The sequence below is a fragment of the Coenobita brevimanus genome, chromosome 63, assembly GCF_032717465.1.
Source record: "Coenobita brevimanus isolate Jiangsu-jjx chromosome 63, ASM3271746v2, whole genome shotgun sequence".
NCBI classification, from domain to species: domain Eukaryota; kingdom Metazoa; phylum Arthropoda; class Malacostraca; order Decapoda; family Coenobitidae; genus Coenobita; species Coenobita brevimanus.
Genome location: NC_137016.1, coordinates 5,148,993 through 5,167,233, shown reverse-complemented (window position 1 = coordinate 5,167,233; position 18,241 = coordinate 5,148,993). Strand labels below are relative to the sequence as shown.

The 18,241-nt window shown below is 42.9% G+C and overlaps 1 protein-coding gene across 1 annotated transcript in view; it reads right to left on the bottom strand.

Annotated features, from left to right (window-relative positions):
- ics (ras suppressor protein 1) overlaps window positions 1-18,241 on the bottom strand; it is a 46,779-nt gene that overhangs the window by 6,725 nt on the left and 21,813 nt on the right. The window contains exons 5-6 of the mRNA XM_080275830.1: window positions 12,760-12,874; window positions 7,604-7,736 (exon numbers count right to left, since the gene is read on the bottom strand). Coding sequence (XP_080131956.1) covers window positions 7,604-7,736; window positions 12,760-12,874 — 248 coding nt within the window. The remainder of the gene's footprint in view (window positions 1-7,603; window positions 7,737-12,759; window positions 12,875-18,241) is intronic.

Here is an 18,241-nt window from a genome sequence, read left to right as displayed (position 1 = left end):
TCTACACAACCTTTTCCCTTCCTAAAGCCTCCCTGTTCTTCTCCAACTAATTCCTCTGTTCTTTCCCTAACTCTGTCAATAAGTATCCTACCATACACTTTTCCTATTATACTAAGAAGACAAATGCCCCTATGATTACCACACACTTCTTTTTCCCCTTTTCCTTTGTACAAGGGAATAATTATACCTGACTTCCAATCCTCCGGGACTCTAACTTCCTCCCAGGCCAATCTGCACATCTTCCACATCCATTCTACTACTATCTCTCCCCCATGCTTCAGCATTTCACCACACACTCCATCAATTCCTGGGGCTTTCCCTGATTTAACTTTCTTCATTGCTTCCACAACTTCTATCCTACTGATTTCTTCCTGTCTTCTCACCTCCCTCCTTCTCCCAGCCATTCCCCAGGCACTTATACTCGCATTACTTCCATCCTCCACGTTCAACAATTCCTTAAAGTGTTCTCTCCATCTGCTCACTTTTTCTCCCTTCTCCACTAGTAATCTACCATTTTTATCTTTCACTCCCCTGCTAACTTCACTTCCACCCTGTCTTACTCTTTTCACCTCTCTCCAGAACATTTTCTTACAGTCCCTCCACTTTACACTCAAATTCCTTCCAAATTCCTCATCCACTCTCTTCTTACTCTCTCTTACTAATCTTTTCACCTCTCTCTTTCTTTCTACATATAACTCTCTCTTCCGCCTCTCAACCTCTTCCACGCCCCTATTCCTCATCCATTCATTGTATGCTTTCTTCTTTTGTGCCACAGCCTGTTTCACCTCTTCAGTCCACCACGCTGTTCCTTGCACCCCCCTCCGTCTTCTCTTCCTTCCACACACCACATCACATGCTGCACATATTTCTTCTGTAAATATTCTACACACACCTTCCACGTCCTCCATCTGCTCCAATTCATATTTGCCCAATTGTTCCTCCACTTCTCTCTTATACTCTGCCTTTTTCTCATCCTCTTGTAACCTTTCCACTCTCCTTGCAACTACTCCTTCCTCTCGTCTTTCCCTTCTTCTGTTCCTCCATCTTACTTGGACTTTAATTCTGGCCACCACCAAGTAGTGGTCAGAAAGTCCACTCCCCCAACCTCTATAAACTCTTCCATCCAATATACATCTTCGTATCCTTTCATCCACACACACATAATCAATCATTGCCTTCCTTTCATTCAGTTCGCCACCCACCCTTCTCATCACTCGCCATGTATACCTGTGGATCATTTTATGCCTGAAGAGGGTATTGGCTATCACCAACCCCCTCCCAGCACAAATGTCCACTAACGCACTGCCATTCTCATCTATCTCAGCAGGCACACCCCAGTCACCAACTATTCCATCCACCTTCACATTCCCAACTTCACCATTCATATCACCAATCAAAAACACTCTCTCATTCCTTCCAAACTTTTCCATGCACACTTCTACATTTGTCCAGAACTCTTCTCTCACTCTTCTAGAACGATCTTGCGTCAGTGCATACACACACACAATCGCCCACATTTGTATTCCAACTTTCAACTTTACCCACACAATCCTTGATCCAACTGATCCATACTGTCTTATGCTCCTCTTCCATCTTTTACTCACAACTATACAAACTCCTTCCTTTGCCCTCTCATTCTCACCTACTCCTGCACATATACCCCATCCATACTCCCATTCTCTCACACTTTCTCCTCTCCATTTTGTTTCAGTTATTCCACATACATCCACTTTCGCATCCTCAAGCACCTGGACAATCTCTCTCTCTTTCACCTCATCATTCGCTCCCCTTACATTCCACGTTCCAATTGCAATGTCCTTTGTCCGGTCCTTGGTCGTCAACGTTTGGTCAGTTCTTGTCCGAGGCTTATTGTTTGTTTTTTTGGTTAGTTGTTTTCCGGGGAGGGGCACTAACCCTCCGCCAACCCATTTAGTCGCCTTTTACGACAAGCAGGGATACTGGGGGAGTATTCTTGAAAAACCCCCCTACCCCCAGGGGGTATATATATATAATATGAACTTCTTATTGCTTTTCTTTCCTTCACAGGTGGCTTTGCATTGAGTGACAAGCCAAATGGTTTCCTGTAAGCCAAGAAACCATTTACAACGCTAGGTGGTAACCATATAACCAAACCATACATGCTCCCTACATGTCAACAAGTGGGTTGGTGGAGGGTTAGTGCCCCTCCCCGTAAAACAAATAACTCAAAGTCAAATAGCCACCCCTTACGGGATTATGGCGTCTGGCAATAGACAGACAGATAGACCACTTTTTCCCGATTATTTTCCTTTTCTTTCTGTAAAAATTCTGTCATACATCTGGCAATGGGAGTGTGTGTGTGGAGTGTGGCAGTGAGGCAGGGAAACACCAGAGATGATATGACACGTGGAGAGCTCAGATGTGCCAGCCTTGGTCTCAACCTGTTCTCAGTCTGTGCTAATCTTGGCCATTTCTCATCGTTTTTGCCCACTTTTTGAAGATGGGGCAACCATCTAAGAAGCGACTGCAGTGTCAGAAAGCAGCAGAGAAGAATTTGAAGCCATTTCAATAGGAGAAAAACGTGTTGGAAGCTGCAGTTCTTTCTCCACCATGGCCACCTCCCCTCTTACCTGCCCCCCCACCATGACCTCACCTCATGAACCCCAACCTTCTACGTCTTTTTCTCCATTTTTGTCTTCTCCAACATACTCCACCTCTTCATAACCATCCCTAATCCTAACTCCTAAAATAAAAAAAAAAGGATCTAAGTTGTTTCCAAACATACAGACACTGCAAGTCAACAGAAAACGAGTGATATCTCAGAATTAAACTTACAGTCCTTTGGAGTGATATAACTCTATTAGGTAATTTTGACCATAAGACAAAAAGCAAAATACCTATAAAAAGAGGAATGAAAGGGGAACATTTTGTCCATAAATTTTTTTCAGAGACTGACAAACATGACTGTAATGATTTTTTTGAACATGGCAAAAAGGGGGTAAAATTTGGGATAAATACATACGCATTTTGGGAATTTTTTTGTTCAGCAGTGGTGAAGAATATTAAAAAACTGTTAGGACAATTTATTAATAAGGGTTTTCCTCTCTTCCTCTTTCTCCCATCTTTCCTGTCATTTCTTATTGCTTTTCTTTCCTTTACAGGTGGCTTTACATTGAGTAACAAGCCAAATGGTTTCCTGTAAGCCAAGAAACCATTTACAACGCTGGGTGGTAACCATATAACCAAACTATATGTGCTCCCTACGTGTCAACAAGTGGGTTGGTGGAAGGTTAGTGCCCCTCCCCGTAAAACAATTAACTCAAAGTCAAATGGCCACCCCGTACGGGATTATGGCATCTGGCAATAGATAGACAGATTATTAGTATGACTACCAAATATCACAGAGATCAAAAGAACACACTTCTCCTGGTTTCCCATTTCTCATGTCTCAACATTTTTATACATATAACCCACATACTATTTTTTTCTGTAAAAACTAATTGACCAACTTTACTCAAATTTTGTAATGTTATTGCTCATATAAAGTAACAAAACATTTTTAAAAATCAGATATATATATAAGAAAAACAAATGTACCTTCATAAGTAACAACAGTCCTCTCCCCTAAGATGAAAGTGACCGGCCTCACTCATCCCTGAGTGGCAAAATGTGAGTGATAAACCCCAACCAACCCTTGGATATAAACCTACACAGGCCCATTCTGATCTGAGCACCTTACTTACCCACTAAATCACCAGACACCATAAATTGGTTATATGGTTACAACCCAGTGAGGTAAATGGTTTCCTGGTGTACAGGAAACCATTTGGCTTGTCACTCAGTGTACAGTCACCCATAGGCAGAAGGAAGAGGAAAGAATGACGGAAAGAAAGACAGAAGAGGGAGTTTAAAGTCATCAGTAGGCATAAGGAAGAGGAAAGAATGAAAGAAAGAAAGATGGAAGAGGAAGGAAGGGAAAGAGGAAAGGGCAGACACCCAATGCAGCACTACACTGAGTGTGTGGATGGTGATCGCCCCCACCTACCACTATCAAATAAAACATCACAGACCCGGTACATCTGCCACGTTATTTCTAACGCGTCTAGCCCTCTCTCCTTTTTCCCATATCCACAAAGCATACTTTAGTATAACCACAAAGCACAACTTACTTTGCTCATCCATATAAAATATTACATAAAACTTAAATTACTCCCAATTACCGAAATTGGAAGTTATTCTGGAAAGAGATGTGGAAATGTAGAAGTCAAAGCGGAAAGAAATGTGAAGGTGTGAAGGATGTACGTGGTAGGTTATTAACCCATGGGGATGAAGTAAGGCCCAGATGAAAAGAATATTTTGAAAGCCTGATGAACAGAAATAATGATAGCAAAGCAACTGTTAACATGATTGGTTCTGGGGGTGTGCAGAGAAGGAATGCACTGCTAAGAAACATGACATTTGCACAGGTGAAGAACACTGTGAAGTGGCTGAAAAATGGAAAAGCAGCTGGGGTTGATGAGGTGTATGCAGAGATGATTAAGTGCAGTGGAGAGAGTGGAATGAAGTGCCTGCTGGAAATATGTTACAAGGCATGGATGAGTGAAACTGTGCCAGCAGAGTGGAAAAAGGCTGTGATTCTACTCTGTACAAAAATAAAATTGAGTGCAAGAATTATCGTGGCATAAGCTTACTGAGTGTGGTAGGGAAGGTATGTGGAAGAATTCATCCATTAATTCATTGCCAGACGCCATGTATCCCAAACGGGGTGACCAAGGGCTTAGAGCTAATTGTTTTACAGGGAGGGGCACTAATCCTCCACCAACCCCACTTGACTACAGAGAAAGTAAGAGAGATATCAGATGTCCTAGCAAGTGATGAACAGGATGGCTTTAGCAGTAGCACAGGATGTGTGGATCAAATATTTGCAGTAAGACAGATAGTGGAGAAGGCTTGTAAGAAGGACTAAGAGGTGTTTATGGCATTTATGGATCTGGAAAAAGCATATAATAAAGTAGACAGAGAAGGACTGTGGAAGGTTTTAAGCATGTGCGGTGTAGATGGTAAGCTGCTAGGTGCCGTCAGGAGTTTTTTTCATGGTAGTGAAGCATAAGGGTAAATGGGCATCTAAGTGAATGATTCACAATCAGTGTGGGTGTGCGACAAGACTGTGTGATGTTCCTATGGTTGTTCAACATATATATAGATGGGGTGATTAGAGAAGTAAAAACACAAGTAATGGAGAGAGGGATGGTGTTGGTAATGAATGGTGATGGATGGAATATCTCAAATATGTTGTATGCTGATGATGCAGTACTGCCTGCAAATACAGGACAAGAACTTGGCAGACTAGTGCTGAGTTTTGCTGATGCCTGTGAGTGTCGTGCCTTGAGAATAAATGCAGAAAAGAGTAAAGTGATGGTTATTGAGAGAGACGGTGACTCCATTGTCATGTTACAGTGAATGGAGACAGACAGAATTGGTGAGAGTTCAAATACCTGGGTACAGGTATAGAAAAGAGAGGAAAATGTGCAAAACAGGTGGAAAGCAGAATGACAAAAGGAAGGAAAGTAGCTGCAGCAATGAAGGTCTTGATAAGAAACAGAGGCTTGAGTGTTGCAGCTGCATGAGCTTACATGAAGGAGTGTGAGTGCCAACTTCAACATACGGATGTGAGACTATGGTGTGGCATGAATATGAAAAGTCAAGAGTGAAAGCAGTGGAGATGGGACTGCTGAAGAACGTATGTGGAGTACAGAGAGTGGATAGGATATGAAATAATGTGATTCGTGAAAGATGTGGAGTGAGGAAGTCTGTGGACACCAGAATTGAAGACAGTGTGCAAACATGGAATGGTCATGTGGAGAGAATGGGTAACAATAGAGTTGTGAAAAAGGTATATCTGTGCCAATCTGAAGGAAGGAGGAGGCAAAGTAGGCCAAGGAAAAGGTGGCAGGATATGGTGAATGAGTGCGTGAGGAAGAGAGCAATGGAAATCGGTAAGGCTAGGCGACTGACAAGAGATCAAGCTTGCTGGATGAATGTTGTGTGAAGAAGTGCATGATAAGGGATTTGACACCCATTTTCAATGTGTCAGCGTCCGGACTGGCTCTATTGGATACGTTCATGTGAAGCTACTGAGTGTGATGGATGTTTTCGGAGTATCAGATAAAGCCAGGATTCCAGGGACTTGAATGAAGAGTGAATGGAAGCATGGCCCACTGGACTCAGCAAACTTGGGCTGTCTGGATGTTGCTACTCCTCACCCTGCCCTAGGGTGGGAAAGAAGAAGAAGAAGAAGAAGGGAGGAGGAGGAGGAGGAGGAGGAGGAGGAGGAGGATTGATGATTGATGATGATGATGATGACTCCCAATACTCTTCTGACAACATATCAATGGCCAAACATCAAGTAGTGTGTACTGGAAGAGTGCTGGGGTTCATTCAGTTTTACTGTATGTAATATGCATAATAAAAAGAAAACAGAAAATACAAAAGAAAGGGAAATTTCAACAAAATCTATCTATCTATCTATCTATATACCTAGGCTGCTTCCCCCAAGGAAAGGGAGGTAGCCGAGACAGGATGACTCACTCTCCATTTACTCATCCATTCAAACACATTCATTCGCATCTTAGCCCCAAAGGGGCCACATATCAACTTACTCATCATTCAAGCCTTTGATATTCCTGGCTCAAAAACAAAAATAAATGCAACCCATGTATAGTATGGTGCATTCAATGACAATCTCACAAAAAAATTAAGGATAAGTACATTACTGTATATCCATAAAAAAAAAAAAAAAAATTTATGTGCACCTTTATTGATATGCTTTACTCCTTTATTTTGTCCTTAATTTCCATATCTTACTTCTTAAACACACTCACATACTGGTGCCACATCAAATAATTTATTTTTGGCCTTACAGGTCCCTTTCGCCCACAAACTTACCCACATACACAAATATAACTAACCCAGGATCATCCGTGTTCACTGAGATAATATAGTACTATCAAGACACATGTTACAGTAGCTCATCTCAATTATACATGGACAGGGCAGGAAATATTTGTTAAACATAACTTCATGTTTCTTCACCCTCATCTTTAACACCATGTTCCTTCTTTTGTGTGCCTTTACGGCAATGCAAGGCCAGAGTTAAGATGTTTCATGTTCCATGGTTTTCTTTCCAAAAACAGTCAGACCATACCCAGAGACTTAGTGCCCCTTGCCTGGCATTGGTCTGACCATAACCATGGCCAGTTGCTCCACTGCTGCTGGGGATAAGGAGCCATGGGTTGATGTGATTTGTCATAGGGGTTTAGGGGAGGAGTTCTGCCAATAACTTACAGGGTTGGCTTGGGCAATGACAAAAAAGAGAATACTTTTTTCTTTTTTGTCTGAGCCCTAAATATGAACCTGATTAGCACTGCTTCATCAGATTAATATATAACGGTTCCACTTATTGCTGGGATGCCAACATTTCTCTGACATTAGAAGGCAGTGTTCCTTAGAGGCAGATTTCTTACTAACTATAACTTACTACATGGTGCAGATCATACTCATTATACTTTTCTTGCACAGTCTTATAACCCTAACAACTCAAGATACAGCTACTGCCAGTACTCACAACTTGTATGACTCATTACGCAGCATGTCCATCACATGGGATGGACCAAGGAGGAGTTGGTCAGCAATCATAGGTACCCACGGGTTGCACTCAAGACGCAGGCAGCACCGATTGCCCAGCAAGTCCAACTGACCTACAAGGAAAGGAGAGAGGTAATGACAAATATTACAGAGTACAGTAATTAAATTACCCAATGTATCTATCATCCAGCTTTTTTTTTTTTTTTTTTTTTGCTCCATCAGGAGAATAGGGCCCAGGACTAGGATAATCTATCCCGAGCTGCATTTATGCAACCAAAAAACCCCAACCATCCCTTGGATGGGCAACATCTGGTCTAAGCCTGTTAACCAACTAGATCACTAGAAATTAATCTGGTTATATGGTTATCACCCAATATAGTAAATGGCTTCCTGGGTTACAGGAAATAATCTGGCTTATCATTCAATGTAGAGCCACCACTGGGCATGACTACACTAATAAGTGGCTACTGTGCACCCCCACCTACCACTGTCTTAGTTCTATGTCAAATGACTTGTATTTGTAGTAGTAGTTGTTCCCTAGGCACTCTGGCCGAACAGCTCCAAGTCCCTTAGGAGGGCCATGGCCAAGACCGGGCTTTCCCACAGAGCTCTCAAAGAGTGTATGTTGTGTTGGTGGCGTAGGTGATTGTGTGCAATGCAGTCTTCCATAATGTGCTTAATAGTATGGGGTGCTGTGTTACATCCTGGACAGGCATTAGCGACGGAGGCATCCAGCCTCTTCTGGTAGCTTAACAGGGCTGGATGGTGCCCACATCTCAGCCTGGCTAGGTGGACCCTGTCCTCGCGAGAGAGAAAGGGTTCACAAGGGTGGATGTCAGGAGGCCGTGCATGCAGCTGTGTGTTTTCTTTAGGTGACTGAATTGAGCGGCAAGTGATCTGAGTGTGGATATGCTTCTGGAAGCTGGTCTGAGGTGGGCGAGGGGGAAGAGATGACAGTATTTGTGTATGATATCGTGTGCTGGGTGTTGTTTTGATGTTCCTTGGTATGGGTGGATAAGCTGCCATGTAATGTAGTGGATGTTGTGGGTTTGTGGAGGCTGCAGCAAGAATCTGGGTGCCTCTCATGTCTAGGTGATCCTCGACTTTGAGGACTTTGGTTCCTTGATGTAGGTGGTCTGTGGGTGTAGTAGCTGTGCAGCCTGTGATTATTTTTAGGGCCTTGTTCTGTATGGTCCGTAGAGTGTTGCAGCGTGTTTTGGTGAGGTTAGGAGCCCAGGCAGGGCTTCAGTAATTCATCACTGAACGTATGTATTGTTTGTATACTGTGGTGGTGGTTTCTTTGTTGTGTCTGAATGTTGTATGGGCAAGTGACCTCAAGGCACTGAGTCTTATGTTATTTTATTTTTAATGTTTGTGATGTGTTGTTTAAATGACACTGATGTATTGTATGTTACACCAAGGTGTGTGTGTGTGTGTGTGTGTGTGTGTGTGTGTGTGTGTGTGTGTGTGTGTGTGTGTGTGTGTGTGTGTGTGTGTGTGTGTGTGTGTGTGTGTGTGTGTGTGTGTGTGTGTGTGTGTGTGTGTGTGTGTGTGTGTGTGTGTGTGTGTGTGTGTGTGTGTGTGTGTGTGTGTGTGTGTGTGTGTGTGTGTGTGTGTGTGTGTGTGTGTGTGTGTGTGTGTGTGTGTGTGTGTGTGTGTGTGTGTGTGTGTGTGTGTGTGTGTGTGTGTGTGTGTGTGTGTGTGTGTGTGTGTGTGTGTGTGTGTGTGTGTGTGTGTGTGTGTGTGTGTGTGTGTGTGTGTGTGTGTGTGTGTGTGTGTGTGTGTGTGTGTGTGTGTGTGTGTGTGTGTGTGTGTGTGTGTGTGTGTGTGTGTGTGTGTGTGTGTGTGTGTGTGTGTGTGTGTGTGTGTGTGTGTGTGTGTGTGTGTGTGTGTGTGTGTGTGTGTGTGTGTGTGTGTGTGTGTGTGTGTGTGTGTGTGTGTGTGTGTGTGTGTGTGTGTGTGTGTGTGTGTGTGTGTGTGTGTGTGTGTGTGTGTGTGTGTGTGTGTGTGTGTGTGTGTGTGTGTGTGTGTGTGTGTGTGTGTGTGTGTGTGTGTGTGTGTGTGTGTGTGTGTGTGTGTGTGTGTGTGTGTGTGTGTGTGTGTGGTAGGGGAGTGTTGTTTATGGTGAGGTGTGGGATGTGCCTGTGTTCTGCTGTCCAGTTTGTGAGAAGGGTCACTGTAGATTTGGCTGGGGCTATTTTGAGCCTGTTTGTGGTGAACCATTCATGCTGTGTGTTGAGGTAAGGTTCGAGGATGTGTGCAGCTGTGTTTGCGTTTTAGTGCATACATGTGTTATATCATCTGCATAGGAAGCTATGTGTATCTGTGGTGTGTGGGGTGTGGGTATGTCGTGCATGTATAGGTTAAAGAGTGTAGGGGACAAAACAGATCCTTGGGGGATGCCATTTGTGAAGTGTCTGATGTTAGAAGACTGACCGGCAAATGTTACGTGTGCACATCTGCCTGCTAATTAGTTTACCAACCACTTTTTTGTGTTATTGTGCATGTTTGTGTTGAGTATTTTGTTTGTGAGGTTGTGGCGGGGGATGGCATCAAAAGCTCTGCTGATGTCTAGTGTGACTAGGAGTATTCTGTGAGGTGGCCTAACTGAATTCATGCCATCAAAAACTCTCTGTGTAAGGTCTGTAAGAAGGGTGTTTGTGGAGTGTAATGGCCTAAAGTCATGTTGTGATTGGACTAGGGGAATGTGAGATGTGACTAGTTGTAGTACCAGTCATTCAGTGACTTTAGAGGGGGTACGGAGGAGTGTGATGGGGCAGGGTGAGGAAGGTAACGTGAGGTCTTTGTTGGGTTTAGGGATAGTGATGATAATGCCATGCTTCCAGATGCTGGGTATTATGGTGTGTGAGTAGCTGTAGTTTGATTTGTTGGTGAGTGCTTGTATGCCTTGTGGTCCAAAGTGTTTAAGGTGAATGTTGCTTATGTTGTCTGGTACACAGGCAGATGAGTGCTTAAGGTTGCTAATGATGTGCTTCGTCTGGTTGTAAGTGAAAGGTGCATAGTCTGGGTCTATGGGGAACTGTCTCTTACGTCGGATGATACGTTGGTCTTCGGGATGGGGGTTTAGATGGCTGACTTGTGAAAAGTGATTGATGCGAGTGTATGCCTGTTGTTTGTTTGAAGGTATGGTGTCTGTTGTGATGGTGGCATGTGAGTGTGTAGTGTTGCTGTTGGAGAGTGTAATGCTGTTTAGTGTTTTGCAGAGTTCACTGGTGTTTGTTTTGTGGTCAAGTGTTTGGAGATAATAATTCCAATTTAGTGTTTGCTGTTCTGCTATTTTATTGTTTATTTGAGTGTTAAGTTCTTGTATTTGTTGTACGGTGTCTTGTGTATGGGGTGCTGGGAGTGTCGCAGTGTGTCCCGTTGTCTGATGAGGCCTTGAATTTCTGGTATGAAGATGGGGTTGCGTCTCTTTCTGTTGCTTCTAGGGATGTGTCTTTTGTCTGCATTTTGTATACTGCTACTTGTTTATGTATACTGCTGCCAGCATGGTTCTTAATGGCAGCTGCCTCTTGTTAAAGTCATCTAGGATAAGCTGAATTAGTTCTGAAAGGTAATGTATGTGGTGGCTGAGTGTTTAGCTGATATCCATGTTGGGAATCAGACAGAGGGATGTAATTAAAATACTGTATTACAGAACTAACATGTGGCAGTCTGCGATCAAAGCAACTAAAAGTATTAGCATTCACATTAAGAGGTATACCTGACACCTAAAAGGAAAGCTATGCACTCATAATATATAAATGTATTAAGTGTAAAATCTATAGCAGTGCTTCAATTTCTTCCTGATAAGGGATCTCTCTCAGGTAAGTAAACTGTCTGGTAACACCCAAATGAAGGGGGGAGGAAACAGACTGAAGGGATTTAGGGCAACACTTTCTAATCCCTCAACATGAGAGGATTTGTGTAAGCCAAGAACAACTGTCTGGCAGTTAACTTTGTTATACTGTATCGTTTATAAAGGCTTCAACATGCGTCGGCCTTGTTCACCTAATGGTGGCTCTCCATGCTGCTTGATCTCTGGCAGAACTCCCTATTCAGTCTCTTATCTCTGACCTCGTCCCAGGTCTTTTTCAATCTGCCTCTTGCAAGCCTATCCCTGAAGTACACACTTCTCACTTTCCACACCCAGCTGTCATCCTTCACCCTTTCCACATGACAAAGCCAACTCAATCTGCCCCTCCTCATGAGAGCACCAATACACTCCAGTCCCATCCTTCCTCTCAACTTCTCATTCATAAACCTAGCTCCCCCCCCAAGGCCTCACATTCAAAGACGTACTACACATCCACCTAAGCATTGTCATTTCTTGAGCCTGTGAATATCCTATTCCTTTAGTGCCCAGGTCTCACTAGCATACAGCATTACACTCCTAGCACATGCCGCATACAAAGATCCCTTAACATGGAGGGAGAGCCTTCTCAATGTCAGGAGAGGCAACAGCTCCCTGAACTTCCTCCAACCACTCCTTACCCACAGAGCTACTAGCTCCAGCCCCGCCTCCAGCACATAACATGTCCTCCAACAAACAAAAAAAATCTTCTACACACAAGACAGTCACCTGCAAGATCAATCTTTTGATGCCTGGCAATCTCTATACTGCTCTCTCTGACACACCACACATGCAAAATCAGTATTATTTCACAGCCTACCTTCAATATCACTACATCTCTTATGCACCCACATATCACAAGTACTGCACAAGATGGAGTTACTTCCCACATCCTTGTAGCAAACTGCATATGGCCACTCTCCCTCTGCTTTGACAGTAATGCCACCTGCCCTGACATATTGTTAAAAGAAAGAAGAATCTTTGGTGTGGTTTAAGCAGCAGTCAGTTCCATATTACCCTTCATGAGGTGCAAAGACTTACGATTAACTAACCACAGTTACAATTAAGCAAGGGTGAGTGACTGACCTACACCCTCACTGATACTGTATCATCAAAAAACATCCAACTGCATGTGCAGGATTCAAACCAATGCACACCATATATGTTTCATCCCATCTGACACCTTTGACACTAGACCACCTGGTTTCTTTGACATTACAAAACTGAACATAAAACTTTCAATTTCCACTGCCAGGTAACCTCTGGTGCAACTGAGATCTCACCAATTTCTGGAGGTAGGACCTCCAGCCTGTTGCCCTGGAGATGAAGCTCTCGTAGTCGGGTCAGTTCTCCCACCTCCCGAGGAACTGCTATCAGGTCATTGTCACGTAAGCACAGCTAAAAAGTTTATGTATGGTTACGTAAAATAAAATATGGCAATAAAAATGTTGCAAACATACACAAAATTATTCATGTCAATACCTGCAATATTTTTTATGAGATGATACTAGTATCATAAAAATGAAATAAAATGTTTGTTAAAGTGCAATGTGCACAGTACAGTCTACTCAGTAAGTGATTAAAAAGAAATGTCTTAAACTTACAGAATGTTAACATCTTCATTATCATTGTAGCCCTATTGCCATTGTTGTTATCCAGGGCTCATTTGCAATGTGAACCTAGTGAACTACCGCATGGTGACCCCTCCAACTACACAGGTTCCATTTGAAATTTTTACCTCTTACATGGCGTGATAAACCCTCCCGTAATTGGCTCCCTCCAAAACATGGTCTGCTGAGTGCCAAAAGTCCAAAGTCCAGCGCGGTGGTGTATCAATATGGCCTGGCATTGAGTGCTCGTGTGCATGTTAACATAACCATTTTATTATTTTCCTCACAAGGGACTACAGGCACTAGCAGTATTTCATTACTTATTAAAAGTGAGAGTGAGATGCGTACAAGGATATGAGTTGAACCGAAAGCACACAACTATCTACAAAAGTTACACAACACAAAAGACATAGCCTGGCGGCATCACCCTGGCACAATCTGCATGCATGTTTAGGGAAACATTTCATTATTTTCCACAGAAGGAAATACAGGCACTAAGAATATTTTGTTATCTATTAACCCTTTAACCGCGGGTGTCATTCCAGAATGACGTTGCAAAAACTGGACCAAACTGCGGGTGTCATTCTCGAATGTTTGTGAATACTTTGAATACCCCGCTTTTTTTCCGTGGGCCAATTGTTTCAAGGGAGAGTAGCTATTAAGTTCTTTCACTCCAGCCAACCCCCACCTCCCTCTTCCCCCCCCCTGGGGCCCCACCTCCCACCCCCTGGGCCCCCCACCCCACCCCGGACCAAACACGCATCAGTATCTGTCCAGCTGTGTGAGTGACAACACTGCTGATGTGATAGTGAAGTGCAGGCAATTACAGTGCCTTTTACCTGCCTTAGTGAACACAGAGTGGGTGTTTATCGTATGTGCAGTGTTCATATATGTTTATAGTATTATTACCAGAATGAGGTTGGCATTTGGTAATGGTGTGTGAGCGAAAAATAGTGATTACAACACCGCTGATATGGCAGTGAAGTGCGGGCAATTACAGTGCCCTTTACCTGCCTCAGTGAACACAGAGTGGGCGTTTATAGTATGTGCAGTGTTCATATATGTTTATAGTATTATTATCAGAATGAGGTTGGCATTTGGTAATGGTGTGTGAGCGAAAAATAGTGATTACAACACCGCTGATGTGGCAGTGAAGTGCGGGTAATTACAGTGCCTTTTACCTGCCTCAGTGAACACAGAGTGGGTGTTTATCGTATGTGCAGTGTTCATATATGTTTATAGTATTATTATCAGAATGAGGTTGTCATTTGGTAATGGTGTATGAGCGAAGGTAATGGTGTGTGAGCGAAAAATAGTGATTTTACACCCCTCACTTCTAACGGCACTGCCCGTCCTGTGAAAGTCAACAAAGTCATGAAACCTACATCAATGGAAAGCTGAAGGTTAGTACTTTCTAATGGTACCTTATTTTTTTCTCTAGCTTTATTCTGTGCAGAGTTATTAAGGTTTAAATGTTTGTTTACATTTGGCTGAAACCCCCGCGGGAGAGGACAGTCAGAACAAAACAATACCCGCGGTTAAAGGGTTAAAGGTGCAAGTGATATGCTTAGATGGAGAAGAGTAAAACTGAAAGCATGCAATGAGCCATGTACGTTACCTAAAACAATGGAGGTGGCCTGGTGCCAAGCAGCTATGTGCATATTTACATAAAGATTTTATTATTTTCCTCAGAAGGAGTTGCGCGCACTAATAATATTTTGTTATTTACTTAAAGTGACAGTGGGAGGCATGGATGGATATGAGTAGAACCGGGAGCAGGCAACTAGTTATGCAAGTTATGTAACAAAGGAGACAACCTGGTGCCGGGCTTCTGCGTGCATGTTTACGTAAAAATTTTATTAATCTCTTCACAAGGAGCTACAGGCACTAAGAATATTTTCATCCATCCATCCATCATCCAATCCTATGCTGCCCCATGAGGAGCTTGGGAACCCAGGGCTTGGCAAGTTGGTCCTGACATTCAAGATGAGAGTGACCAGCCTCACTCATCCCTGAGTGGCATTAAATGAGCAATAAACCCCAACTACCCCTTGGATATAAACCTACACAGGCTCAATCCGACCAGAGCACCTTAATTACCTACTAACCGTGCCATCATTTGGTTATACAGTATGGTTACCACCCAGTGTAGTAAATGGTTTCCCAGTGTACAGGAAACCATTTGGCTTGTCACTCATTTATTACTTATTAAATGTGAGAGTGAGATGTGCAGATGGATGTGAATTCAACCAAAAGCAGATGACTGGTTATGTAAGTTACGTAACACAAAGGAGGCAGCCTGGCAGCATCACCCTGGCACCATCTGCTTGCATGGTTATGGAAACATTTCATTATTTTCCACAAAAGGAACTACAGGAACTATGAATATTTATTAAAAGTGAGGGTGATACATCCCTCCCTGACACTTTAAGTATTACTCTATCCCCTGTCATGGTAAGTGACAACCAGACATGGGGTAATAGTAATATTTAATAGTAATAGTAATAGACTATTACAAGGTTTTCAAAGTAATAGTAATAGTAACAGTAACACATCACAAAGTCTTGGCTGTAAGAGTAAGAGTAGCAGTAATAGTGACAGAAGGCAAGGTCACAGACAACTGTACATACAGACACTTCCTTAGTCTTGGGTGTCAACAAAATAAATTATATATGCATTGTCAAACTATTGGTAATTATATAAGACAGTACTATCTGGCACCTGCACCTCTTACAACAACAATAACAAATACAAGTGGTGCCAAGGCACAGCAAACCCGTTCCCAGCAGTCATTTTAGTGCTGACGTACAAACACAACAGGATATCTAGTCAATGGTGTCACATATCAAATTTGGGGTAAACTGAGTGAAAATTGATGATTTCATGCCCATCTGAAATTTTAGGCCCAACCCACCTGACACTGACACACCAACCACTAACTTAACTGGGGGGGTGACCCCCCTGATGTAATGAGGCATGCTATAGGATGCAGATTTGAAAGATGCACCTTTAGGTTTTGGTTTCAAGCTGACATGACGAATTTGAAAGGAGTTATGGTGAAAACTTTTTTTTTTTTTTCTTACACTTTTTGGGACTACAGCCTAGGCCTTGGAGGAATTTGGCCCAAAATTTAATCAAATGTACAGAAGGTCATAGCCCATCATCCCTGTAATTTTGGTCAAAATCACACCAGTAGTTTTTGAGTAAAGTTGTTAACAGAAAGAAAGACAGAAAAAACAAGTGAAATAAATACCCATCCCCAAGACCCTCCAGGGCAGGGACAAGTAAGAAGTTACATAACACATCCAAAGCTGATCCACAGGGCTAGTGATATCATTATATTCATGGAATGTGGGAAGTTTGAGGGGTAGAGCAGGGGAAGTGGTTGAGACATTGAGTAGGAGGTTGGTGGATATAGGATGAGTGCAAGAAGTCCAGTATAGGGGTGGATTGGCTAGATGGACTGCTGGAAGGATTGTTAAAATAAGCTGTTTTGGCAGGGTAGGATAGATAGACAACAGGGTGTGGGTGTGTTGGTTAGGGAGAAATGGCTGGAATATGCCATGAATGTTAAGAGTAAGTGATACGATAACAGTAGTCAAAATTCTGTTCAGTGGGATGGTGTATCCAATTGTATCAGCTTAAGCTCCACCGGCAGGCCTGGATGAGGTGAGAAAGATAGATTTTAGGATGACTTAGTACGTGTAGTAAGTGGTATGGGAGATAATGAAACTGTAGTATTAGGGGGATATTTAAATGGTCATGTAAACGGAGAAGCTCAACGATGTGAAGTACATGGAGGATGCAAATATGGTACAAGAAATGAGGAAGAGGAATGGATACTTGTGTTTGAGGAGGCAATGAACATGATTTTGTGCAACACACATTTTAGGAAAAGAGAGAGTATGTTGATGATTTTGTGCAATACACATTGTAGGAAAAGAGAGAGTAGGTTGATTACATAACAAGTCTGGGGGAAATAGCAGCCAGATAGACTACAAAATTTCCTGGTCAGGAGGACTCATAGGAGGTTAGTGAGGGATGTTTTAAGTTATTGGGAGCGAGGAAAGTGTGCAGCAACATTAGTTACTGATTATGTGACATGGTGCTTATGGAGCAGGTGATGAAAAAGAGGACCTATGCACCTAGAAGTAATATATGGAAGTTGAAAAACCATGCAGTAAGGGATGTCTTCTATAGCAAGATGAAGAGAGTGGTGGGCTGAACAGGGAGACATGGATAGAAGTGTTAATAAATAGTACAGAGCCATCAGGACCAACCTCTTGAAAGTTACTGATTCAGTACGCGGATGGACAAGAGGCCCCCATGGCATAAAGTGACTTGGTGGTGGGCTGTGGGTGTAGAATCTGCAGTTAAGGAGAAAAGAAGGCTTTTCCGGGCTTGGAAAAAGGGTGGTAACAGAGAGGAATACTTGGCTGCCAAGCATTGGGCTAATAAGAGAGGTTTACAAGGTGAAGTCTGAGTCACAGAGACTTTTACTTGATAATCTAAATCGTGTGGAAGGGAAGAATATGATTTTTAAGGTGGTAAATCAGATGAGGAGGAAGAACAGGGATATCATAGGTGAGCAGTGTGTGAAGAATGAAGAAGGAAAGGTTGTGGTAAACAGTGAGGATATTAAAGACGCAAGGAGACAGCATTACAGCCGGTTGTTGAACAAGGAGTTTGACTGGGACAGAGAAGGTTTGGAGCCAGCAGATCCAGTGTTTGGCCCTTGGGCTTTGATTGACACCACCACTGTCGGTGGGGCAATAGGCAGGATACAGGTGGGGAGGCAGCAGGTGTGTCTGAGTTGACTGCTGAAATGGTGAAAGCCTCAGGAGATATAGGAGTGAGGTTAGTCACTGACTTGATAAATACAATTATTTATGGGTGTAATATCCCAGATGATTGGAAGAAGAGTGTAACTGTAAATGTGTACTCTTAAGAGGAAGGGTGATGCCCTGGAAAGAGGAAATTACAGAGGCACCAAGCTTTTAGACCAGATAATGAAGGTAATGGAGAGATTTCTAGTAGGTATGATTAGAGAAAGAGTGAATATTGATGACATGCAGTTTGGGTTTATGCCAGGCAAAGGGACCACTGATGCCATATTCATTGTTCGACAGCTTCAGGAAAAATATATGACAGTGTA